The 27,944-nt window shown below is 40.0% G+C and overlaps 1 protein-coding gene across 10 annotated transcripts in view; it reads left to right on the top strand.

The window, feature by feature from the left end:
* Positions 1 to 27,944, top strand: part of CNKSR2 (connector enhancer of kinase suppressor of Ras 2) — a 208,689-nt gene that overhangs the window by 158,164 nt on the left and 22,581 nt on the right. For all 10 annotated transcript variants that reach the window (XM_042036458.1, XM_042036444.1, XM_042036425.1 and 7 more), the window contains 3 exons: positions 3,526 to 3,593; positions 8,183 to 8,283; positions 9,488 to 10,025. In XM_042036458.1, coding sequence (XP_041892392.1) covers positions 3,526 to 3,593; positions 8,183 to 8,283; positions 9,488 to 10,025 — 707 coding nt within the window. The remainder of the gene's footprint in view (positions 1 to 3,525; positions 3,594 to 8,182; positions 8,284 to 9,487; positions 10,026 to 27,944) is intronic.

Genomic DNA, 27,944 nt, shown 5'->3' with positions numbered 1-27,944 from the left:
AGTCTGGAGAGCTCACTGAACTTTGTTGCTGTGGCATCTGAATTCCCTTTGGTCTATATGGTCACACTAGAAAACTGTTCTTTTTACCCATTAACATGCTTAGTCTGGGTGAGAAGAAGGACAGAATACCCCTTATAGATGCAAAGTACTGTTTTGCTAGTGTAAGTGTATGGTCATGGAAACATGTTGCTTGGAAATTCATTGTTATTCTCTTCATTCTGGTTAAACTGCATTCAGGTACTCACAGGCAGGCTGAGGTATCCGTATTCCCCTACAGCAAGTTCATCCCATAGCCTTGAGTTTTATGATTAAGGACAATTGGACACCCTGCTTTGACTAACTGTATTGCATCTACCTGAATGTAAGATAAGACAGTTTCCTACTAGTCTTTGAGAATGAGAGTACTGTGCATCCTTCCTTACAGAAATTGCAGGTCTGCAGAAAATCAGGGTTTTTTAATCCTGTTCTGTATGTCATAAAACAGTTTTAATTAAATATTGACAAGAAATGAATGTACTGTTCTTAAAAAGAAAAAAAAAAGGAAATCTGAATGACTACTGCAGTTACCAGTATTTATTGTCATACCTAGGAAACAGATCTTATAATTCTCACAAGAAAATTAAGGCTGCATTTGCTGTAAAGAAGCAATATTTTCTTGGCCTCTTGCCCTCCAAAGGTCAGTGGCTACCAGGACGCACACACTGAAGGGAAGAAAGATATAAATCTTCCCATGTCCCAGGGCTTTGTATCTTTTAATATGCATATTGAGAAACATTTGTGTAGCTGTATGATTGGAACTTTTGTCCCCAGTGCATTGTAATCCAGGCATGTATTACTCCTCTTCCATTCTTCAGGAGATCTTTACATTTCCCTTTTGATGCAAGTCCGGTGTGTTGGATTTCTCATACAATTTTACCTTCAACAAACCAGAACTCTGGCCATGCTTTATTAAAATAATATTAATTCTCTAACCATATCTGAAGAAGCTTTAGCAGCCACTTACCAGAAAATATGCAGAAGTCAATACCATTCCTTTACCTTCCAGACTGGCAAACAACTCAAAAGCTGTCGTTGTTCACAGTTTACAGCCACATCAGTGCCATTGTTCACCCCACAGGCACTGCAGGTCATAGTCCAAACCTCTGCACAGATCATGACCTGCAGAAATTCATTAAAGGTGAAGTCATTCTGCTCTCTCTCAGAGTGAGAGAATGGTACACATTTCCTGGGCTCTCCTTAGATTGTACTCTTCAGGAAATACTGCTTTTCTGGAAGCAGTCATCTGTCATCTCTGTAAGCAGCATCAATTGACTGTCAGTTAAGTGTTTGTTAATTTAATTGGTTACCTCACTAACAAGCACACTTACTAGGAAATGCTGTCTCATGTTGAGGACAGAATGAAGGACAGGAGAACCTTTATAGCCATATTGTCTAATACTTTGTGGTCAGCAGCCCTGCCTGGTGGAGTTCATAGGTGGCTGTTCCCTGCTGGCAGTGCAGGTGAGGGTGGTAAACCGGGAGCTGAACTGGGAACGTGAAATCCTGAATAGGCGAGAGGCAAGCAAAGCACCATCCCCATTGTCTGCCATTTGACAGAGCAGATGCTTGTCATCTTGTGCTGCTTTACCCTTTGGACACAGACAAGTCTGTGGCCTTTGCTGGTCCCTCTGCAGCACAAGGCTGGAGTGCTTTGGGTGAGGTTCCTGCCTCAGTGCCTTTGATTTGAACTGGCAGAGCTGGTTCAGCTGGCAGCTGAGCTTTATTCCCCAAAGGAGTCTTCACATATCAGGTTTGTGAACCTAAAAGATAGCTTTGTAGTGGGTCATCTTTCGCCTGCGAAGATGTGAAGTCATTGTCTGAGACATGGTTTGTTGGATTTCTGTTCCTGTGTGCTTCTGGTTTTTATAACTGTATGGCACTTCCTAACAATTACAAGCCAAATTTTAGGTATCCTCTTCAGCTTCCCTATTCTTCTGGCAGAAATTTTGATTGTGTGGTAACATGAAGTATTCTGCAATCATTTTAGGAGTAAATCCCTAGCTTTCTTACCAGTGTACAACAATTTATGGACCATTAACATGGTTTACAGGTCAAAAATGCGGTCACTATTTGTGGAAGGACAGTGACAGTTGGTGGAAAGTGTCCCTGCCCATGCCAGGGGCATTTGTAACTAGAAGATTGTTAAGATCCTTCCAGCCTAAAGCACTCTATAGTTCTCTGACTCCATGATGACAGGAGTTAATTTCTGGAAATTTCAGGAAAGCAACTGTATTTTATGATCTGGTGCCTGCTTGCCCTGCACTGCAATGTCCTGAAGACAGGCATGCAGGAATCATTGCAAAGGTGTGTCCTCTGCTGAGACAAACATCCTGATCCTGCGCATGCAGTACATAAACAAAATCCATCAGGCACAGTTTTCTGAAACAGGGGTTTCCCATTCCTGAAGAAGACGCAAACCTGACTGGAGTTGTCTTTCTGTATACCCTAGCAGTTAAATTGCAAGCCAGTAGGTTGGCAAACCAGGCCTGTCAAATCCTGACTATGGGATGACTGGAGCAAGTAATTCCAGGTTTACCATGGAATGGACAACCACGGGAGATTGCCATGGTGGTTTAAAGCCTCGTTGATGAAGGACCTGATTCAGTGTAAGCATTTGGCTAATGAATACACTGAGAGCCCCATGGGGGAAGAGTACAGGTGAAACTGCCCTGCTACAGACAGTTCAGTGTATGCTTGGCCATGATGGCCCTGCTAGAAGAGAGCAGCAATAGCTCATTTGTTTTTTGGTTTGGGTTTTTGGGGGTTTTTTTGTGTTTGGATGTTGGGGTTTTGTATGGTTTTGTTTGGGTTGGTTTTTTTTTTTTTAATTTGTGCAGTTTACGGAAGCACTTTTTCAAGTCTATGTTGAGATTAAAGCCTTAGATGTGAATTGCATTGAAGCATCTTTCTCCCCCCACTTATCCGACACAAACACAAAAGTGAATTCTGATATGCCTCCTTCTCTTTGTACACGGCACTGTAGGTAAGCTCTAAAACACATAATGGCATAATTAAACCACACTGTCTGTTTGGGAGTGAACCTGTTCTTTTTACTGCTGTTTTCTGCTCTGTTCCTCTGCTAAGTTGCCAATTCAGGCCTTAAAATATTGCTTAAATCTCTGAAAAGTGGTATTTATTCTTAAGAAATCAGAACAGCAGGAGTATTTGTGTGAAGGCATATCTGTGAGCAGCAGACTTAACAGCTCTTTGATTATCTCTAAATCCTTTATTTTACAGATGTTTGACATCATACATGGTTTTCCATTTGAAATAAAATTCTTGCTGTGAAAACAGTTTGTTCAACAGCAAAATCATAGATCTTTGGAGACTCCCTGAACAAGAGTATCAAAGAGAACAGCTGTCTGATATGAAAAATAACATTGTCCTTAATCTCCTTCAGATGCTTCTAGCTTTGTTTTTGCTAGAAATGCACCCAAAAATTAAGAGGCTGGATCAGTATCACTGCTTTTTTTAATATTATTTCAGATGGCTCAACAGAATTAACATGCTTGCTGCTGGCTATGCAGAAAGAGAGAGGATCAAACAAGAGCAAGGTAATGTGTTGTTATTTTGGTTTTTTCTGTCAGCTCTTATCAAAAGTTCATCTGTTCTCTTTTCTCTGCTGTGTATCAGGCTTCATTCTTGTCATCTGAAAGCAAATCACATATGGGTACCACTGTTATTGCTTTAGAGGATTCCTTCTCTGTCAGGAGTTTTGATTAACTCCTTCAGACTCTGATCTGCAGACACTGGATTATTTGTGAGAAGGCTGCAGAAGATAGCTAAAAGCAGCAGATATACTGCCAGTAAGCTCCACTATGTTGTACCAAGGAATCTGCGTCCCTTATCAGAAGAAACTTAAGAATCTGCAAGCTAAAAAAAGATTCCAAGCATTGCATTTGGTGTTTGAATTCACAGAGGGCAGGAGTGCATGAAATTGGTCTTGGGAGCAAAACCATCCTTCTAAAGCCTGTTGACATAATTGGATTTACCCGAAGGACTTTAATTTTAAGGCCACTTTAATTTTGTGATTTCTACTGGTTTTACTATATTGCAGTGTGTGCTACAGCCCTGTTGGCATTTCACTTGGAGTTGCAGGGTTACAGCATTTTACGTGTTTATTTTTTATGGCTAATATTTCATGGGTTAAAAAAGCAGCATGTATAAAATAATGAGTTGCTTTGCTTTGAACTGTTGCAGTGGAAATCCTGTTTGCAGACAGAAGAAAGAAAGGGTCAGTCCAGTTGTATTGTGGAGGCTGTTTCTTAGAATTGCCAGTGACATGGATGCACAGAAGTGTTCCTATCCAAGTATCTGCTTTGGCAAGCAGATAGTTTTTGAATTCATGCTCTTTTTAATATAGGCACCTAGCAGCAGGCACCAGAAAATTGCAGTGGTTGTGATGATCCAGAGCTTATCCAGATACCTGTCTGCCTGCTTCCCACCCAGTCAAAACCTTGGTTTTTAATTCTGTGGCTCTGAAGTCTTGATCAGAAAGGTTCTGGATTTTGGCCCAAAAAACTCATGTCATTTTTGACACCAGGCCCTCTGCATTCACAGAGCCCATGGTAGCAGCACCATGCTCACTGTTCTTCAGTCATGTTCTTCAGTGCCTCACCAGAACTGAAAATCAGTTTGGGAATCTGTATTTCCTAAGCAGCACTACAGTAACCTATTTGAAAGAACCTGTGTACCATTTGTTGTCACTGCTTGAAGAGGCTGTGAACAAACTCTGAGTATCAGAGTCTTCTAGGAAATCCTCTGTTTTGGCATTCAAAGCCAAATTAATATTTTTGTTGGTAGTAGGTTGGCACTACTATTACAATGCCATGTGGGACAGTAAGTGAAAAGGTGTATGTTATGCTAATGCTGTCCAAGTGCACAATTACACACATGATACACCTTTCAAAATCCAGATGGATTTTGGAGAAATATTTTTCCTACTAAGAAATGACTGAGTAATAAAATAGCAGATGATCCAGCTAGACATGCGATGATGTGCATTCAGGCCTCAGATAGCTTATTATTAAAATGTCTCCCTATTGAAGATAATCAGTGAAACCCCACTGACTATGCAAATTATATCCCAGGCACTGACAGAGTTCTTTATTATCACTCCAACACCATTCACTCATGTTGATTTGTTCCATGCAGGTAGGTAGAACTATAGCCTCTTTGTGTTGCTTAGTTGTGTTTAGTGTGGGAGGTAGAATCGCATTCCCCCGTCGCTGCCGTACACTGTTTTAATGCCACTGGTGATTTTCCTTGGCTCCCAGCACAAGGGCTGTTACACAGCTCAGTAGTGTCCCTAATTAGCAGAGGCATCAAGTTAGCAAAGTAAAACCTCTCTATCATGTCAATTTTTTTTGCAGTTATAGAAACTGTGAAGCTGGAATTTTCTATATTCAGTGACTGTACCAATTGTCATCTGCATATTTGATTTGACAAAAGGTCTTTTATTTCTGTGCGATTCAGCCCTCTGCAGCAAAGCTTTATAATACCTCTGAAACAATTCAACAGGAGTTGTCAAATCTGTCTCAATTAAGAGTTGAATGGTTCTGAATCTAAAGTGCATAAATGTATTTCAAGAGCTTCAGAGATGCACGAATCACTGAATTGTGGGTGTACTGCTGAATAAAATGTTACATTCTGTACAGAACAGTTTTATAAAAATACCATCAAGTTTTCATATGGAATACAATGAATGTTAGCAATACAGCAAAGGACTTCCTTGGATGGAGAAGTTATATGCTTTCCAGTCATCTAAATCAGAGGAAAAAAAACCCTGGTTTATATAAATAGAATATATTTATTTGGGAAATGGCAGGTCAGTGTTAGTTTATATATAATATATTCAGTCTATTAGTCATTGAGAAAACTTTCAAGATTTGCCTGATGCATAGAGCTTGTCCATCACTAAATTGGAAAAGATCTACAGAGAGAAATACAGCAAGTGTTTCATAGCATCAAACATGTTTTAGATAAACTCTAATGAGCCAGTTGCCAAAAGCAGAGCATTTTTAAAAATTGGTGGGAGGCCATTTTCATACACTTTATCTGAAAATTGACCCCTGTTACTGCAGAAGTTTTCAAGAAGAGCTGTGGGTTGCCAACAGAATTCCCTGACTGAGATAAGGTGTGTAAAAGCGTCATCATACAGTGTTTTCTTGTATGGGGATTTGACAGCAAGAACACCTTTGTATTTTTAGCCAAAACTGGAACCTGCACTGAGACTGCTAAATTTTGCTTTCAGAATAAACAGTTGAGCTCCAAGTCTGCAGAAATGTCATTGAACAATGCAGTTCTGACAGGTCTTTCGCCACACTTTGCACCATTAGGCTTTACTGCAATAGGAGCAAACATTGCCTACATGCCAGTATTTTCAAGTGGTTTAAGTTTCTGGAAATAAGTTTTCTTAAAACTAGGATTTATTTAGAAAAAGAGTTTTCACTGATTTAGCCTTTCATTCACCAAAAATTAATTATTTTCAGATGTCTAGAGTCATAATTGTGAGGACTTTTTTTTATTATTTTGTAGTCATAAAAACTTTATTTATGCAACTTACTTATTATACTGTTTAAAGAGAATCTCTCAGCTATAAGCTCGCAGGAAGTAAATCAAGAGGCTTGGAGTAAAAACAGAATTGCTACTGCGTGGAAAAAATAAGTAGATAAATAAGGCTGTCCCCACCATTACTAAAATCTAAAAAACCACAAAACTATAGGGACACCTGTTTCAAGATGGTGTCATTTAAAGGTAAGTTTATGTTTTAACTCTTTAAGTATGGTAGATCATTGATCATACAAGACAATAATTGTAATAAAAAATCATTAAAGTCAAAATTATATGTTGTGCCAACTCAAATTTTTAGTTTAGGTCATTTATGAAGCAGCAATCAATCCTTTTCTCCTTATCTATCAAAGAGAGAGTAGTCAATCATGCACTTCGTTGAACACTTACTAGGTGAAGTGAAAATCGCTTGTGATTAATCTGTGAGTAGTCTGAGCTATAGTGTCCTCTTGTGCAATGATTTATCCAAACACTGGAAGGTAATGCAGTCAGAAACAAAGTGGCAACAGAAATGTTTGCAAAAGCCTTACAGTGTCCAAAAATCTTAAGAGTTGTCTGTCTTGAGCTGAGTCAGTAGTTAAACAGGTTTTTTTTGTAAGGAATATTAAGGTTCAGTGTCCTTGTAGTTAGATGCTGTTCTGATTAAAAAAATATTTGTAACAGAATAAATATAAATTCCCATGTGGTATATTCTTCCATTTGTTTTCCCCTTTGAAATAAGCTTGGCCAAGACTTGATTTCCTGAAAAAATGAAATGATGTAGCCCATTAAATTTAGCCTACAAAATCTATGTCTTTTGTACTTTCTCATCCTTCTTTTTGAACTCTGTTCTTAAATGTCATTGTCATATTTTTTCCTTACCATATCACTTTTATGTTCTTGCATGGATAACAGGGCAGCAGCAGTTTTATGAAGCACATATACGATATAAAGTTTTTCTGTCTTACCTTAAATACAGCTGTTTGTTATTAGATATTGAATTGAAAAACTTGTGTAACTGGTAGAACAGAATGGAGACAATGGGTAGAAAAATAGCACTGATTATTCATGTGTGCAAAAACCCCTACCTGTTTGATTTGCCAGCTGGCTAAATATATTTGTTGATGTTATTTGCAGTCAACAAGACTTTAGCAAAGCTATATTTTTAATCTTTTCCATTCAAAAAATATTTTCAGTATTTTTCAGCCAATACATGTCCAATCATCATTATTTTTATGGCTGTATAAATATTTAAAAGTCTGATATTTGTATTAAGAGTATTCTATGTGTCTGTTGTATTTATAAGGTGTGTACAAGAGTTAAATTTGTGTCTTATTTTCAGGTTGTGGTTTAATATCTCTGTAATGGGACAGTAGATCTAGTATACACCACAGTGTTTAGAATTTTCCTTCTTTAGATTAAGACAATTCCAAATTGCAGCAGCTACCATTGATCGGCATCGGCATTGTGGTGTTTCACTGCCAATAATACCAAAGGAGGAATTTCCAGTTGCTTTTGTGGAAGCAAGTCTCTGATACAAAAATGCATCAAAATGTGTTGGCAGTTTTTGACCTGATCCTTATGTAACTTGTAGATTACTGGAGTGAGAGTGACAAGGAGGAAGCTGACACTCCATCGACACCGAAGCAGGACAGCCCCCCGCCCCCGTACGACACTTACCCACGGCCACCTTCAGTAAGTCACCTGCAGCTGTCCTAGGAATGTGTACCCAAAGTGCCACTTCTTTCTACCTGTTCTCCTGCCCAGGAGCACATGCATGCACCCAGGATGGCACTCGACTGTGCTTTTTGAGTCAGTGCTTGACTTAAGGCATTTGCTAAGTAAACACATCACAGGCTTCAATGGCCATCAGTGCTGTTTCCACTGGTTTGTAGAGAACAGAGATTTATAATCCCACTTGCTGTATGAAATAGATTAAGTTACGGAATTCATTTTTTTTGTTCTTCATTCATGATGGACAGCTACTCATCCATGCAATTCCTCACCACCCCCTTATCAACTTCCTGAGAAAATGTTATTACCTAAGGAACAACACAGACTCTTCTTTAAGGCTCCAGCAGTTGTGCTGTGAAGCTTTACAGTAACAAGTTACACTTGAATTTCCAGAGAAATGCGAACATAAAAATGTTCTGTCCTGTATTGCAAACCACTATAGCGGGTGTTCTGTTATTGTGAAAAAATAGGTTTCTCTTATAGAGAAATACAAATTAGAAAAAAGGGGGATTTCAGGGTTTTACTTTTTCTTGAAGCAGTTGTTGATATAAAACTATATTATAGACCTCTAACTTACTCTCCACTGGCAATTTTAACTTTCATGTCTGCATACTCAGTGTTAACTAATGTGTCTACTTGGATATGGTTTCTGGAATGCACAATCGGGAAATTCAGGGGAAAGAGAGCATTCATGATGTTTAATTTGAAGGCAATACTTCATCTTACAAAATTATAGATCTTTGAATGACAGTACTGAAGCACTGCAAGAATGATTCCAAAGAAAAGCAAGATAGGATAACAACAGGCATTTGGATAGCATTTTTAAGATTTTGAATGAACCAGGTACGTCTCTTCTAAGTCTTCCATAGTGCCGTATTTTGCACTATTTTGCAAAGTTTTCTGCACATTTTGTTGGCTTATTTTATGGATTAAGTGACATAGTAAAGATACTTATTATGAATAAGTATCAGTATTTGACCTACAGGGGTGACATATACAGACAGGGGTATGCATTAAAATTAGGAACAGGGCAGGTTAATTAGGTACATTTGCGCCTTCATTAATGAACCAGGTGCCATTGGTGACAATGAAAAGTGAGAGGCTGTTACTGGCAGTAGGTCTCGGTGTGCATTGATCTGAAGATTGCTCATTGTTGGCGTTGCAGATGAGCTGCACAAGCCCTTACGTGGAGCCCAAGCACAGCCGCCTCTCCTCCACGGAGACATCCCAGTCGCAGTCGTCGCACGAGGAGTTCCGCCCGGAGGTGGCGGGGAGCACCACCGAGTCCCCGGTGCGCAAGACCGCGAGCCAGCGGCGCTCCTGGCAGGACCTCATTGAGACGCCGCTCACGAGCTCGGGACTGCACTACCTGCAGACGCTGCCGCTGGAGGACTCCGTGTTCTCCGAGGTGGCCGTGGTGTCCCCCGAGCACCGGCGGCAGTCAACCTTGCCCACCCAGAAGTGCCACCTGCAAGACCACTACGGCCCCTTCCCCCTCGTGGAGGGTGAGCGGATGCAAGTGCTGAACGGGAATGGGGGAAAGCCACGAAGTTTCACTCTGCCTCGGGATAGCGGCTTCAACCACTGCTGCCAGAGCCTTTCAGTCGGTGCTGCCGACCACCATGAAGAAGCACAGCAGAAGGAGGTTGAGGAGGAGGAGGAAGAGGAAGGCAAAGCAGCGGAAGAAAACCAGGAAGATAAAAGTAAGTATGGGATATTTCTGTGGCTTTTCAAGTGTCCTGTTTGTGTAATGTAGAGGTTGTTTTTCCTTTTTCCTATCCAATAGTCTTTCAACATCCCCCATGTTTTACCAGGTCCCCCTTGTCACACACCTCTTTGGACTGCCTTATGTATAAGGCTTAATAACCAGAGTGCTGCATGACCTCTCATGATCACCAGACACTTCCCTGTAGGCTGGTCACCAATCCCCTCCTACTAGTAATTCTTAGTTTAAATGGATTTTGCTTCCATGTCTTCTTCATGCTTACACTTGCACAGTATCCTCCCCCACTGACAGGGGTGTTTCAGGATATACTTAGTGAGATTTCCAGCCAGCCCCATCCGAGCTGTAAAAACCTCTTGGTAAATCCTAGAGTGCAGAGTTAGGCTGTGATTGTGTAGTATCCAGCCAGGCAGGTCACAAGCCATCCCAAAATCTGTAAGAAGTTGAAAAAGAGAGGGTATTTTCCTCAGTTCCTCTCATTGTGATTTATAAAGAAAGAAATTCAAAAAGCATTTCAAACAAACAGAAAAATTATAGAGAACAACTATGTGACCAGCAAGGCTTAAAAAAATTATAATGTTGAGTAACTCTCAGTGACATGGCACATAAACTACATAGAGATTAGTGCTACTTATCAAACATAATCCAAATAAGTAGGGATTAGAGAAGGTCCCTGTCCCTCCTGAACATGTAAACACATTTTTGTGTCTGTTTCATGCTCTGTCCTTCACTGTCATTTGTGGAGCTTCTCAGCATGTGCTGCTAGCAAAGTTGAGTCCACACCCAGGTTGTAGAGTCAGTCAGTGAAGCCTGCACTCGTGATTTGTGGGGTTACACTGCAATTAAATTACCTGAAGTGGCAAAGAAGGCAGGATGACCCTTGAAGCTCTCCAAGGTTTTCTGCTATCTATTTCTTCAAATTCAGCTTTTTCACTGCAGTAAAGAAATATAAAAATGGTTAAGAGATAGGAAAGGGTAATGAAAGCTTTAATGAATTAGCTACCTACTTAAGTTGATTCACTAAAGTTAGCACCTTTGTTGAGCATTAAAATTGATGTGGATGTTGTTTAATCTGCTTGGGAGAGACCCACAGTTTTCCATTGGCCTTATGCTTTTAGGCATTGCTTTCTAAACATTTCCAATTCTTGACTTTCTTCTGCTGCTTTGAGGAAGCAGTGGTTTCTTTTGCAGATATTAAATTTGATGGCATTAAAAGTTTAAAAAGGCACTATTTCAGTTGTGTTCATGCATGACTCTGCAAAAAACTGATACATTTATTAGGTAATATTAGACTCTTACTGACTGTGAAATGAAGCTGTCTAATTAACAGGGTTAAATTTCATCAACCATGCAGAACATTTTGTCCTATTTTTAGCCTTCAGTTTTGGTTTTCAAATGGGTTTTTACTGATAGCAATACAAAAGTATTTTTTTTAAAAGTCCTTACTGAAAATGGAAATAGTCAGAGACTTTCCACTGGCTTTACTGTGCTGTTTGGGCACTATTTACAGATACCATTGCAAGGTCTTAAGTTTTTAGGTGTTTTGAATCTCAATTTCAATGTTTTTGTGTACCTGGTTGAAGCATTTTATAGCATGCTGATTACTAGTAAAAGGCTAGTGCTTGATTTATTGGGCCAGAACCTCGGCTTTTCTCCATCTTTCTATACTAGTTTCCAGAAAAGGAGAAAAAAGGTTTAATTTTTGAAGTGGTCTCCCTGTATACACATACTTATATTTTTTGTTTGAGGGAGGAGGTTTCCTTGGTTGAAGCTTTAACAGGAGATTATTTTTGAGACACTGACGACCAGCTAGAGAAGTCAAGTGCTCATGATGAGTTATTGACCTTGAAATTACAAAACCAGAAGTGAAGTACTGTCTTGTCTGTTGAAAAGTTTAAGTGTTGAATTGCTTGTTGCTGTGACTGCAATGTTCTGTTTGTAATGCTGGCTTTTTCCGGTGCCCTTACCAGTAAAAGGCAGGAGGATTTCCGGCAAATGGTGTTCTTAAGTGCAAAATACAGTTTCTGAGTTGAGAGATTTCCTTACATCTGCTAAGTCACTAACAGGATGGGTGACTTTGTGTGTGCTATCTCACTGCCCCCTTCACTTGCATTGCTCTGGGAAAATGAAACATTGCAACTGGCTGGAGAAAGGAAATCCTCTCTCTTTCAGAAATGTTTTAACATCACCTTGAATGTTCCCTCATGTGATATCAGAATCTTTTAAATATATTTATTTGCCTTACACGTTTGTGATCCTGACATAGTTCTGGGCTCTTGGATGATTATGTGTGTTCTTGTGTGTACATGTGTGTGTTCTAAAGCTTAATCATTCCTATTGCTTTTTTTGTGGGACAAGAATGCAGCTCCTTTGCAGTTGTTGCTGTACAAGTCAGATGTCATTGCCAAAAGTTTGTTTTCTCAGCTTTCTGTTTTTACATTCTCACTTTTAGAACAACATGAATTTAAATTAAATAGTAAAACGCAATCCTGTTTCTTCCAACTTCTTTTGCAGAATTGTTTTCAAATAACTGCACCACAAACTAGGAGCTCCACACTTTTCTCAGACGCTGTCCCCACCTGCTATAATTTAACATAGTTCTGTTGACTTTGTACTAAAGCTATACTGATTTGCAACAATTAAACATCTTCTCTTGGTCAGTCACCACTTTATGTCTTAAATAGATATTGCAAGACTTTACTGACCCTGCAAATAGTTCTGTGTATCAACTCTGCTACAATGCCTAGATATATATGGTAAACTAAAAATATGGGTTGTCCTTTCCTATGTTTATCTGTCAGAACCTAACTTTGTTGTGTGTTCAGTTGCTTTTTTGTCTTGTTATATCACAATAACATTGCACTGCTAATCCTTAATGGATTGTTGTATTTCCCAAATGACTTTTGTGTAAATCATTCAGATGTTCCATATTGACACCATCTTGTAATGGTCTCTTGCTTTGTAATCAAAGAGGATTCTCTTGTGGGATATTTGAGCTTGTCCATGTGTTTTGCTCCTGACTATGCAAATGGCAAACCACTTTCAGACCTGTGGCACCAAACATGCCCCTTGCTGTGCTGTTCAGGGGCAGCCTGTGCACGGAGGGCAGGTTGGAAGCTGTGGCACAGTGTTTGCATTTCTGTGATTCAGTTGTGAAGGACAAATTTGGCCTTTGCAGGTTTGTTTTCTGCTAGTGGGAGGTATTAGGAGACAGCAGTGTATCATGACACCATCATCTTCTTCCCTTCTGGCCCTACCACTGTCTGCACTCTGTGTTTGATAGATCTTCATGCAAAGAGCACTTCTAGAGAGACTACTTCCAGGTTTTTTTCCCAGGAAAGCTTATTTCATTTTTTGCTTTGTTTTTTGAAATTATCATTGGAGATGGTTCCTTCATTTTCAAAGACTTCTTTGGTTTGTGCATTACTAAGGTTTCAGCATCTAAAAGAAGTACATAACTAGCTCTCTGCAGAGTGTAACTGGCTGTTGATCCCATCAATTTAGCTGCAGAAAAGCCTGCACCTTTTTTGCATACTCCCTGAAAAAGTCTTTGGAGAACAGCGGTGTCTGTAGGAGTCTCAGGTGCTGTTCATCTGCCCAAAGACCGCTGGGACAGGGGCTCTGTGGTGGCTCCATGTACTGCAGGATTGGCTGGGGCAATATTGGCACACTTTCCAGGGAACTCTCACCTGGGACCTGCAACAGTGTGCAAGGGAGCTTTCCACTGTGCTGGCTCCATAAAATTTATTCAGGAACATGAGTAGACATTGATGTCTATGTTTGAGTTTGAAAAGGTATTTGCAGCAGGAGGAAATTACTTAGACTGTCTTCCCACTGTTAAACCCCATTTCCTTCTGTGTTGTTTCTTGCCTCTTTGTTCTGCAAGTTTTCGGTCCTTTTTCTCCACTCTTAAGTACTGTAGTTCCTCCTGACTTGTTTAAGGATTTTTTTGTTGCTACCCCATCATCATTTTGGAGTGTCTTCTATATAGGATGGACAACTGGAACAAAGTCTTATATGAATTTTAATAAATCAATGGCTGCCATTCTGGGGCAATTAAAGACTGGGAGCCACTTGTTCGCTGCATTGATTTCACCCTCCAGAGTGTTTACAAGATGCAACAGTCTTCCTCATGTGACTTCTGTCACCTTTAAAAGATTTCACAGTGCTTCTGAAGGCTGGGCACACTCACACGTATTCCCTGGCATTTTGGTCCATCACCACAAGCTCTTGTTCAGGTTTGCAACATCTCCTGGCATCCCGTGCTTAGTCCCATAGTCTTGTGAATGCTGCCTCAGAGGAACACAATAGCCTCATGCTCTGGTCTCTGAAACTTGGCTTTTAACCTTAAACCACTGAAAACACTTGTCAAAAGCCAGAACAGAAGCTAATGTTGGCATTTTGCAGCTCAGAGAGTTGTCCAGTCCCTGTGAAGGGTTTCAGGAAAGCTCACCTTGATGTCAGGGAGGGCTGATCACTGAAAGAGATATCAAGTGACTGTGCTGAGTTACCAAGCCTGAGAGGTTTCCTTCCCTTTTTTCCCCAGTAAACTACAAATCAGCAAGAGAATAAGAGAAACTGAGAACAGTTTCTCAAAACTGAGACAGAGGAGTTTAAGGACTCCCATGACTAGCAACAAGCATCATGCACTGTGCCCAAGAAGGTGTATCCATGGGACATGCCTTCAAGAAGGAGTTAGTGCTAGTAAAAGATATACTCCAAATAAGGTCAGGTATTTCAAATTCCAAAATACAGGTCTAGGGAGGCTTCCCTCTTTTTAATGAGAGGGCTGTAATGCACAGTCCAAATGGTGTGTCTCAGAAGCATCAGTGTTGGCTAATTAAATACTATGTTATGAAGTGGTAGCCTGTGTACACTTTTAGGTTTTGCTTCTCTGCATTTTAGGTAGCATGTCTTCACTTTGGCAGGTTTTAGGCAACAGTGAAACTTGGGAGTCAGGATGAATAATGCATAAAGCCTGGATTGTGTGCTCTGGAGTTGATGAGGATATGTGGCTGAAATTAGTAGGGCAGTTTGCTTTCTGACAGCCTCTTTCCATTTTAGAGAGGACATCATTAGTGATGTCCTGTCCTCTGACCGCCTAGTTTTATCCTCACTGAGAGGCAAGGGAGAACCATTAAGATACTGTATCTTCCCCTCTGGAATTAATGGCCAGGGGTGCCTTGAATAAGCAGAGCTATGAGAAACTGAGGTAATGTTTCACATTAGAAGTATTCCACATGAAGCTGGTGAATGGCACAAAGTGCAGCACCTTCTGGCACATCAAGGAGGGTGTTATTCTAACTTACTGCATCCACTATCAGTTCTGTACAACCAAGAGCAGGTTGGGAGGGGTGGTTTTTGCCTGACACCCTTCTGAGTGACACAGCCCGTGCATGCTCAGACACTGGAGTAGGTTCCTGACATGTCTGCTTTTTCTGAGCATTGTTTTTGGGGATCTTATTTTTCGTTCCTAATTCCCGTTTGAGCCTTCCTGTGTCACCTGACTGGGCATTTGCACTCCTATGGGCTGAAGACCATCAGCATTTTATGCCTTGTCTACTTGTCCCATTGCCTCCAAGGCACTGTTTTTACTGTTAACTCAGATTGATTTTACCTAAAAATGCTGCCTAATTATGTTCAAAAGTATGACTATCGTAGATAAACAAGTACTGGGAGTAGATATGTTTATTTCTGAGCATGTTCTTTAATTAAAATTTAAAATTTATTAAATAAAGCTTTTTCAGTTCTCATATGCAAAAGCAACTCCACTGCAGAAGTGAGTTTGTATTCTAAATAAAAATTATGGGATATAAAACTTCCACATCCTGATTTAAAAATTCAGTTCAAGGGGAAAAAATTGCCTGCAGTGTTTGAAAGCCAAATATTGAATCATTTACTGAGTAGCAATTCAGGAAGCAATATGGGCTGTCAACAAAAATAAGAATAGTTTAATTTTATGCTTGTTAGTGTTTATACATATAGATGCATTTTGCCCACAAATATATTGTTGCCACATTTAAAATTTTATTTGATTTCCATTGCCCATGCTGCTAAAAATGCAAAGGAGAGATGAATTCCTACTTTTCTTTTGGTTTTAATAGCTTTGGGTTTCATTGCCAACAAAGGTCATCTGCTTTTGCCTGAAATACGTGGATTAAATTGTCTTTTTATAAGCAAAAGTAATGCACAAGAGAATTTCATACATGGCCGTTCTTCTAAATTGCTTTTCTTGCTAAGTTTCCTCAATTCAGTTACTAAGTTGGGAGCTTTCAGTGGAGCTGGGCTACTCCCTACCAGAGACCCCTTCGGGTTGGGTGGTGAAACAGGGAATCTGTACATGTGACGGTGTATTTCTGGTGGGGCATTTTATGTTCTGCATTAATTCTCTCGCCAGGTGTTGTGTAACCAGTCTGGTTTATGTATAATTTTTCCACTTGGTGTCAGCAAGCTCTGTCTCTGCTGCTGCCCTGTCTGAGTCTGGCTGCAGAGATGCTCTCCTTGGGAAAAGGCCACTCATAAGTGCTAGAACACTTCACAAACAATAGAGGGAAGACAGTCCAAGTCCTCTAGGGCTCTCTGTTTACCCCACTGAAGGATATGCTGTTTCTTCCCAGTTTGTTGGCCTGAAAAGATTCAGTATAAAAAAGCCTTTTTTTGTGCTTGCTGTTTCCACTTCCTCCATTCCAAATGTGCTTTCAATTCTGAAGTGATAGTCAAATTTCCTAAATGAGGATATGTAGGTTTTTTGATACTACTTTATGGATGAAAAGGAAAACCCAACTTGTTGGGTTTTTTTAATTAACACATAATTTTCCATTGAAAAGAGGGTTTTCCTGTCCTAAAATGGAAACTCACATTCATTTTGATTTCAAACATGAAAAACAGGCATTTTTTAAATCGTTTATATAAACCTTCTCACTGAAACTCACTGAAAATTGTTTTAAAGACACTCTTAGATTTGACTACTGCAATTTAATTGGAATTTTTCCATGACAAAGCCCTTTCTCACTGGGATTTTTGCAGAACTGGGATAGTTCCTCTTTGAGATATGGTGGGGATTTGACCTGATCTGAAGGTTTCCAAATCCAAAGGAAACAGAAATCTACAATAAAAAAGTTAGCTACGTGTCATGTACATGAGAATGTTCTTTTGAAATGTATAATTTTAAATTTTCAAAGCTAAAAAAAAAGATTAAATCCTTTCTATAATCAATGGTAATTAAATCAGAAGATGATGGCACAGTACCAGTAGGACTAGGAGAACAGAGGAGAACTAAAATCTTTTCAGAATGTATTCATTACATCTCCAGGTGGTACCATCTGTTGTGTGTGGCTCTCATGTTCTTTCAAGGCAGCCGTTAAAACAAGGATGAACTTGAGTCAGTAGTGCATGGAAGGACATGCGAGGGATATAGTTTTATTAAACTACAACTATGCTGAATGTCTGGAGGGTCACCATGTAAACATGCATTCCTGTTTAATTAATGTTCATCATGGGAAACAGGATGGGATATTAAGGACTTCAGTGCAAACAGTAGGCATCCTACCGATTTTTTGTTTAGCTGCACAGAAGACTCAGAAAAGCCACATTTGCTACAAAGCAGTTTAGTTTGATCTATTTTTTAAAAAAGAAGTCCTCAGAATTTTTGCATTTAAGATGAATATTTTCATGGAGGCCTGTGCAATCAATGTTGTAGGACAATTTTTTGTGAGTTATCCTAGCATGCTAGCCTGGCTTTCTGACTGACTTTCCTTGCAGACACTAGCTACTGCTGCGGAGGGTCACAGATTTTGTGGAGGTGAAGTGTCTAACCTGCCAGCCCTATGCAACTTCCTTGGATACCCCTAGACAGCTAAAATGGAACTAGATTATTATCTTTTGGCATCATAATGTCCTTACTGGTTTCCTAAACCTTTCCAGTGCAGGAGGGCAGTGTGTATAGGTTAAAATCTTGGTCCCTGCAAGGACCCTGGTGAAGATTTAACTGTGGTGTGCATGTCTCAGAACCAGGGAACTGGAAGTAATTTGGAAGATTATCCATTAGCCATCTAAATCTGGAGCTGCCATACCTTCCAAATCTTAAACACCCCAATGGTGGGCATTCTTCATTCCCTCCAGACAGTGCTTTTCCTCTTTGCTGTTTTGGGAAGGAATAATTTTTTTTTTTTTTTTCTGCTAATGGATATTGAATTGTTCCCTCTGCAATTTAAGCCCAGCATTTCCATTTCCTTATGGCACAGAAAACAGACTGCTCCATTATAGTAGCCCTTCTTTTGAGCTGAAAGGTTGTTGTGAAGGTTGGTTTAGTTTTTCCTACAGACAGTGTTTGCTAGGCCTCTGATGCCTCTTGCTGAGCTTCCCTGGCTTTTCCAGACTGACTCCCATCTCTTCTGCCATGGCAGTGTCCAGACTGGGTGCAGCACATCTGGTTGAAACCAGGAAGGTTGCTCTGCCCTGGCTGTTCTAAGCTCTAACTGTGATAAGCATCTGTTTGGCAACCATACTGTACTTCATATTTCACTTTGGGCTGTACAGTATCCCAGATGCTTTTCTGCTTAATGGTTGTTTTTCTAATTGTAGTTGTTACGATTTTTTCTGGGCCTCTTACCTATCCACATTAAGTAGCTCATGTTAATAAAAGCCTCAGCTGAATTAAAATGTCAAATTAATTGGGCTAAAACCAGCCAACAAATAAATATGACATTTTGTAAAACCAACAGCCTAACTAGGTAAAAAAAAAAAAAGCCTTGCAGACTAACCTGGTGTTTGCCAGGTTCCATGTCTGTTAGCACAGCATTTACCATATCATTATATAAAATTATAAAATTTGGCAAGGGATTTCATCCCTCCATATCATTCTAGCTTCTGAGACTGTCTTCCAGCAGTCTAGGAGATGTTTCCTCACACTTTGGTGCCAGTGGATTTTAATAATTTTATTCTTTTGCACTGTTCAGGCTATTGGTACCATCTGGGACTGTTTCTGGATGCAGAGCAGCCTCAGGGGAACCCCACAGTGCAGCCCTCCCTTTAACAGTGAGCCTCTGGTGTCTCCTCCATCTGGGCTTGGCTTTTGCTGTCAGAGGACACCTTGCATAGGGAAGGTGGCTAATATTGCTCACTTCTGAGAGCTGAACTTCTAGAAGGAAAAGATTGTTCCCTGTGTCCCAGACCTTCTGCATCTAAATAGCCAAGGAAGATGTTACCTGGAGATAGGTGGGGAGCAGAAGGCTCATTAATGCTCAGAGTTTATAGTAGCCATGTGTGTTTTATTTGTAAGATCTTCTGTTGTTTTTTAACATTAAGAATTTCCAGTTCTCTTGAAACAAATGAGATAATACAGTATTAACAAACAAAAAAAAGTGCCCTGTAATCAGGTAATTTTGCAGTTCTCATTCATTATTAATAAAATAGGTTTCTAGCTTTTTTTAAAAAAAGCATGGTTTAAAACCAAGAAGATAAGTATTTTTTGTCTCCTTTTGTGCCCCAAATTTGTGGATTTTGGAATCTGTTGACGATGGTCAGCAGTCCAGCATCTTTTTACTAGTGTGGTGCTATGAAATAGCATGATTTTATGAACAAAGCATGAAACAAGTTCTCTGTGGGATCTTACTGTATTTACATTAAGAAAATGGCTGCATTTTAAGTAGGATTTTTGCTTTCTGGCTCCACATTTTGAGTACTGCTGGCACAAAATAATACCAGCTATTGCTTCTCTTCTGAATTCCAGAGGGGTAAACTTCAGGCTTTTGGAATATAGAATATCACTGCTAATTTGTTTAAAAGTATTGGAGTTGTTATCACCATCAGAGAGTGGGGAGGGAGGCTGCCAAAAAACTTCAATTTAAACCACATTTCAGCCAGTTTTTGAAACGTTCATTCATTTTATTGTGAGATGATTTACAGGCCTCAAGGAGGAAGCAAAACTAAGGAAGCCTCACTTAGGAGATTTCTCCTGGATGTAAATTCAGGGATGGACAGAGATCAGGCAGTGGCAAGGACAGGAAGTTTACCCTCATCATTTTACCCAGCACCACTGATGAGAGTAAGTAAGAAAACCTAACTGGGGATCCTTGTGCTTTTAGTTCCAGCTTAAAGGAGCTCAGATTTTGAGTGAGTAGGGATGGCTTGGGGAGGCTCCAGGAACGGCTCCTGGCACAGCACCCAGAGGCTTGGCGATGCCAGAATCCCCTGTCAGTGGGGTTTCCTACATGTGCAGAGTGGTCTTCATGGAATACTTGAGAGATGGTGAATATGAGACATGGGGAATTAGAGAGTATCTTCCTGTAGTAAAAATAGCAAAATCTGGTTTAGAATTCACATAGAAATATTTCAATAGCTTCTACAATTGGCATTGAAGTGAGATTTTTTTGCTGTAGCAATGTGCACACTTGAAATCCAATATAAAAATCATACTAAATCTAAAAAAGCTTGAAGCTGATTATTGCAAGAGTTCCTGTTTCTTTCCTCCCTGCAAGAATGTGTCCTGCCATTTATTTTAAACTTTTAATTAAAAAAAAAAAGTTATTTTCAAGACATTTGCCTTTTTTTTTTTAATAAAGCTAAGTACATGTACATAATTTTACAGCAAAACATTTGTATTTTTATCTTTATTGTAATGGCTTTAAAGACAACGGGAGTTGCTTGCTTCTGTCTCTTTAGAAGACAGAAGAGAGTATTTTTATTTATTTATTTCTGACTATGTGAAGAGCCTGGGCAAAATTCCATTTAAATTTTACACTCCAAACTAAAACTATACAAGACTAAATTATTAATTTTTTTACATGTTCTACTTACCTTCTACAGTGTCACTGTATGATCTAGGTATTTAATGTCCTGTTTCTTAATGTATCCTCCAAAGTTTCATGTGATTCTTCCAAGGGCTATAAGTACTTATTAATCAACTAGACTAATTTAACCATAACATAAATTTTTTATACCGACACATTGAAAATTGAACATTGTTTATGAAATGGTGACACTGTGGAATAAAAATAAAATGTAAAAAAAAAGACCCAACAAACACAAATGCACTTTAGACATTGGTGCATTATGGATTAATAAATCAATAGTTTCCAAGTTCTCTGCTCACTTTGTTTTAACCTTGAATGTACGAATTTTGCCAGCAGATAAGGACACCTTATAGTGGCTATCATGAATCTTACAGAATAAAAAGGTTGTCCTTGTATCTGTGCAAACTCTAAGGAAAATTCATTTTATGAAAGTCTTGCACAATCTGTAAAATATCTGTAAAATGTCTCCATAGTAAAAGGAGAGGGAAAAAAGATGTGTGTTAGCTTTCCTGGGAATACTTGTTTAAAGAATGGCTGAAATTTTTGGTACAATTACTTCTGAACGATTGGTAGAAGGTGGAAGGAAGTGTCAGTGTGTTCATAAAGTTAAAAAATTATTGCCTTGAAGACTCGCAGTTTGGAAATGACTTTTACAGTTAATACAACTCAGAACTGTGTCAGCTACCTTCTTCTTGGCCTGCCCCATCCCAAAAGACCTATTTCCTAAGCTTGTGTATGTTGTGGCTAAACAAGATTATGGGATTTACAGGAGAGTATAAAAGTCACTTGCAGTAAACATTAGACTCCTCAGTTTTGAAAATAGCACTTGGGTCTTTATGGATTTCATTATTCCTGAAATTTAGTGGAGGTTGAATATGGGAGGATGAGGGCATGGGTGGATGGCCCTGAGCAGCCAGCACCTGTGACACCTGTAGTTTCTACTTGGAGGAAGGCAGGTGTGGAGGGGTGAGATTTTATATTCTACATAGATTTGGCTTTGTTGCCAAGGCTGTCAGAAGACCGTGTACATTTCTGAGCGTCACTGTGCCTTGGAATGATGAGGAGTAGGAGGTTGCTGAGAGTAACCCAGTGAACAAAGAAAGCACACCCCCAAGGTGGTGGAGGCTTAATTTACCCCTTTTCTTGAAAAAGAAAAGAAACAGTTTGTGCAGTCTGATCTGTAGTACGTGGGAATTGGAAACATCAGGGTGGCTGGGAGGAGATTGCAAAACTGAGTGGGGTGAGATGGAAGCAAAAGGTAGAAGATTAGAAATAGGGCATAAAGCTGTAATGGTGAGGATAAGCTATGGAACGAGTTTAATTAAGTTGTGATTGGTTTTTGAAATGAAAATCCCATCAGCCTCTAATTCTCTGTGCCACAAATGTGGATGATGCTGGTATAAATCTTTCCCCAGTTAGAAAAACTGTTTTAGAAGTATTTTGTTTCTACAGTGTCACATTTGTCTTACAGCATAACCTACTGTATGTTGCTTTAGCCTTTCTTTCAAATATTTATGCAGTTTAGCATTTTGCACAGGTGAGCCAAGTGGATGGATTTTATGCTGGGGCCATGTTCTGTGCATTGACCATGCCAGTGCACTGAAATATTGCTCAGCCCAAGTTGTCTTCCAAGGAGGAGAATCTGGCATAACCTTGTGATTAAGTTGAAAACCCTGTAATATCAGTGTCCATAATTAGTTGGGGTGACAGTTATTTTTGGCAAATGAAACCTTTTCATAGTGGCCCCTTAGCTCTTGTCTTCTGAAGGTGCTAGCAGAGGCCATGCTGAGACTTTCTCTTCCGATGACTTACTCAGTTGTACTGTTTGGAAATAGAGTAGGATTTTAAAGGACAAATTCATGAGGCTGTTTCTTTATTTTGTCCTCGTATGTTTTGCATTTCTCTAGACTGGTATTGCTCATCTTTAGCACTATTATTAATGACCGAAAGTATATAGCCAGATCTTCATCTCTGGTCCTCCTGGATTTTACTAACACCTGTTCTCTCCTTCCAAGGCAAATACAATGGTTGTGGTAGTTCCAGGCTGAGCAGGCAAGATTGTTCTCTGCACATAGACTTGTTACTGTGGAGTTCCAGTTCTGAAATCCCCCCAAGGTTTCTGCAAACACCTGCTAAGGGGTTGCTTTAAACACCTTCAGCTTAAGCTGACTGTGCTCTTGCTGTTTTATAGTTCACAAAGAAGTGTATCAATCATGGTCATCAACATTTTTTTCATCACCAGCTGTTGTGTTGATATGTAACCAGAACAGGTAAATTCTTGCTTGATCCTACCTTCTCATGTACTTTTTCATAGAAAACTTAAATTGAGAAAATTCTTACTTTTTCATGGAAGTGTTGAATAGATATATCATATAATATACACTGAACATTTTGGTTACTCTGTAACTCTTTGGAATAGCCAGTTGTGCTGATGGCAAGTCCTGGCATTATATGGGAAAATTAATGCACTTACTGACACTAGATACACAACTTCTTTAACAGGGGTGTCTACATTCTTCTGAAAAAAACCAAATCCTTGCAAAATTAAAAATTCCCTGAGCCTGTTAGTTTTACTATTTAATCTTGCAATCTAACCTTTCCATTCTGCACAGATGATGTGGGCTTAGCAAAAATTGTCTAAAACATTGATTTGTCTAGTTCTATATTAGATCTCAGACTCAGAGTTATTTGGGTTTTAAAAAGTCACCTGCAAGCACAAGTGATTGTACTAAAGAGAGGTGAGCCCCATATCCCAGCTAGCCCAGTTAGCCTGCCTTGAACCATGCCTAAAAACATATTTCTAGGGAGAGTTAAAGGTGTCTTGCTTGTAACCCTTGATGGATTATTCTTCCACAAAATAGTTTTATTGATTTTGAACTCAGGTGTACTTTGAGCTCTGTCATGTGGCAATAAGGAGTTACACATTTTAACTCCAGGCTAGAAAGACAAGCATCCCTTCTGGTTAGTTTTAAACCTAGCACACAAACTCTCAGATGTTTCTGTTACTTGAAGAGGCAATTATCAACCTTTTCTCTGCATGTAGGTCCTCATAATTATACAGGTTTCTGTTCCATCCCCCTTGTTTATAGGGAAGAAGTCTTGATTAGCCCTAGACCATGCATTCCTTGCAGGAAAATCCTTTTGCATCACAATAAACCTATCAGCCCTCCTCTGCCTTTTTCAGTACTGCTTTTTGAGGTGAGATGTCACAACCGAGTCTCATTTTATTGTGTTTCTGCTTTATCTACGCTACTTCCTGTGTTTATTCATATGTAGAAGCCAAACCTCCCTAGTTCTCTGTTTTTGTAGAAGCTGATTTGACATTTTTCATAAGTGCAATCCAAGAAGAGAACTAAAGGGAACTGTTTGGTATGAGATGTTTCTGTGATAGGGAAAAAAGTAAAAGGTTTGGTTTGATGCATGAAAAGAGAAGTGTAATGCTTATTCATGTACAAGACTGCAGAGGAGAGGAAAGTAAAAAAGACAATGTAACTTCTGAAGGAAATAGAAGAGGACAACAGCTAACTAAGCAGCTTGAGAAATCCATAGGAGGGAGGTTGCTGTTATGGGATGAGAACAGAGCTCAGCTACATTATAGTGTTTTTCAGGCTGTAGAGATGCTAATATTTTCTTTGTTTAGTGGTGATATTTTGGTGAAAAGCACTTAAACAAACCAAAGCAGGAGTGAGTAGCAATTTGCTGGGAAGATATCCCCTGTGTAACAGCTCTGGGTCATGCTACAGCTTGCCCAGGGGAGCCTTGCCCATGCATGTGACTGGTCTGGAGGGCAGAAACCCCTCATTACAAGCATCCTTTGGCTTACCATCCCCTGAGGGAAGGGCACTCCTACCCAGCATTTTCAAAGGGTGGCTGTTTTTACAGGTAACCCCTTCCCCCAGCATCTCAGGGTGTTTTGGTCCATTTGGATTCCCTTGCAGACAACAGTCACCAGTTGTGGTGACAGTAAGGGATTTTGTCTTCAAGCCTCCTGATGCCCTTTCTGTCACTGTTGGCAGGACCAAGGGCTGAGTGCTCAGCAGCTCTGGGGACCAGCACTACTGGAGGCTTACAGGGGAGCGGGCTGAGCCCTCCACATCATTACCCAGATTGAGAGGTTTCTTGTAAAACTAGTTATGTCTGAAATGTGTCTCCACCTCCCAGCAGATAGCTACAGCAAATCCAGGGTCAGGTGTCAGTGGTGGAGCTGCAATGGGTGCTCCCTCCCACACAGTGCCTGCCTTTCTCCAACTCCTTTTCCTTGCCCCTGCCTGCTCAGCCATCATCTCACACTAGCAGATCCCTTGCTGCCCAACTGCTCCCAGAGCTGGAGCAGTCCTTTGGGCAAGAGCTGTCCTCATTTTAATAAGGCTTCTCTTTTCCTGGATATTGTTACCTTTGAGTAAACTACAGGTATTTTTCCCTGGTTGTGATCTAAAGACCTGGTTGAGATAGCAGGAGCAAGTAGTTGTGCACGTTCTAAGATGATGGCACTCTCATTTCCAGTTGAAAGCTTCAGAGATCCTGTTTTCATTCTCCTGAAAAAGAACACCACTTTTAACAACTCAAAAGGCTTTGAGAAGTGCCCATCTCCAACACAACTCTGGTGGTTTGTGCCAGTAGAGGAGCTTGAGCTACTGTAGGAACAGGGAAATAGGTACCTGGTGGGCCCTGTGCACTGGTCCCTCACTCCAGAGGACAGCAGGTCTCTCCCTGGCTCTGCCCTTCCACACTGGGAAGGGGTCAGATGTAGGAGAAGAGAACCAGGGCCTGAATCACATATTGGTGCTGTAATATGTTCAGTGCAGGATTATTTTTTTCTGTGAAACAATGCCATCATACAGAAGTATGGCAGCTACGCCGCACCAAACTGTGTGTGACAGGGCAGTTTGTGTGTTTTGGAGATGCCTGGGGATGATTTAGCAAGGAAGAGGCTAATGAGAAGCAATTTTCACACTGATGTCTTTGTACTTTTGTGCTAAGGTCATTGAGGGTAAAAACCTTCTGAACTGGTGGAGGAATTAGTGGAAGAGTAGGAGTTGATGGAAGTGTAAATGTGACTACTTACTGGTTATCACCAGTTCACCAAGAACTCAGGATCTTTCCTTAAAAACCACTGGGTGCAGTGTGTCCTCTCACCAAGAGGGCCTTTGGTGGGTCAGAAAAGGCTGGGAAGGAGGGCTAAGGACTCCTGCATGGCTGGGCATCTTGGGCCGTGAAACCCTGGCATGGCATCCTTCAGCTTTGTCTGGGTTCCTGGCCAGTCTGACAAATGCCTTTTGCTATCCATGCATGAATGGCAGCCTTATGGTTTTCTGAAGGAGTATTTAGCCAGGAGCTTGAACACATAAGGTGATACGACAAAATACTCCCTTGATTAGTTTGCTGTTTTTTCCCCTCCTAAAGTGCATATAGAAGTACTGTCTTAGCAGGCTTGAAGAGATACTATCCATGCTAGATCTCATTCAGTCCAGCATGTTCAGGGATTTGAAATAATTTAAAATTTGCTGTTTGTTGCTATCTTTAAAGTTTAAAAACAGTCAAGAGCTTCTGATATTTTCAGCATTTGACTCCCGTAACAGGAATCTTTAGTCTAATGAAATCCCTGTGCAACCCTGAATTTCTCTTATTACACCAGTGATGGCATTGTTTGGAATATGATCGGCTTAAGATATATATTTTTATGGAAAAATTGGATCCCCTCTGAAAACAGCTCTTGCATGTTAAAAATACGCAAGCAATTCTTAACAAACAACAGAGGAATGTTTTGCTTATCAGAAGAGTACCTTACATAAAACCTTTCAATGCAAGCTTTTTATATAGAGATAATTATTCTCATAAAAAATAAGTTAAATTTACCAGATGAAAGTATCCAACAGGTGTGAAACATTGAATCAATAATTCTTCATCTTATACTCCCAAATAGGTAAGGAATTCACTCCAGGAAGACAAGGAGCTCATTTCTTTGTTGCTCTGATGGGCTTTCAGGATGCCATAGATACCCGAGAAAGCAGCTGAATCATTGGTTTAGAACAGGAAAGGTGATTCCTGTCATATTTTTATGGGAATCAAACTAATTAAAAGCAAGGCTTCTAAAAGCAGGTTTTTTATACGCTAATTTTGTGCAGTATATTTCAGGTTGTTGATGTGAGGTCTGATAGCATTTTTGTTGCTAAATATGGTCCTCCTCGACCCTGAAAGAGACCTGATTGAATCAAAAATAGAGTTGGAGCAGAACAACAATACTTGTCTGGGAACAGTCAAGGCAAGTGGATTGACAGGTCAGCGTGCTAGAACGAGGAGAAGAGAAGGGAATACCTTTGTTAAACACAGCACAACCAACCAGGAGTGGTGCCAACATTTCACTTGTTGGCCTTGCCAGAAGAGTAATAGTAGAGTCCATGTTTTGTGTGTGGGCCCCTCCAGTGAGCTCCAAATTAAATTAGAATATCTCAACACAATAAATATTAATATAATAATAACAACAATAATAATAATCTGCCTCCCCAATTTTCCCCAGCTGGGCAGGTTTTGACACCATTCCTGTTGGAGGTTTTAGCAAAAGCTGCTGAAAAGTCTCAGCCAAATGGGGCACAAAGAAGGTAACAGTTTTTTCTCAGCATTCATTTTACCTTAACCACACGGTATGATGATATTAATATGCAGTGCTCAGATGATCTGTGGCTCTTTTATTGACCCAGTCAGAGAAGGGATCCCAGGCCAGGATGGCAGGTTGCTTTAGCTGTCAGCATTTGTGGCAGGGGCAGCATCTCCATCCACTGCCCTTGGATGTAGCCTGGCAGTGGGAACATGGATGGGTGTTATTTAGCCACACCAGGGATTTTGTCGGTGTAGTGGTATTTTTGTTGTCAGTATGAAAAGCACCACCAGAAAAAGCAATTGTGTTACTTGATGATCGGCTGCTAAAGCCTTTACTAACCAAAGGGGCTTCTACTGGTTGAAGTTAAAAATTTGTTTGTGTACATTTAACTTTTTCATGCTATAATTAATTCCATACGTTTCTGTCTGCTTTTAAAGCTGTAAAGTAAGTTAATGTAAAAAAATTCCCAGAAATACAGCTTTAAAAAGTAGTTGAAAAAGTAATACAG

The sequence above is a fragment of the Corvus kubaryi genome, unplaced genomic scaffold (assembly GCF_017639235.1).
Source record: "Corvus kubaryi isolate FWS band 111438036 unplaced genomic scaffold, C.kubaryi_AGA036_p1.0 133, whole genome shotgun sequence".
Classification (NCBI taxonomy): Eukaryota; Metazoa; Chordata; class Aves; order Passeriformes; family Corvidae; genus Corvus; species Corvus kubaryi.
This window is presented reverse-complemented; position numbering and strand designations above follow the sequence as displayed.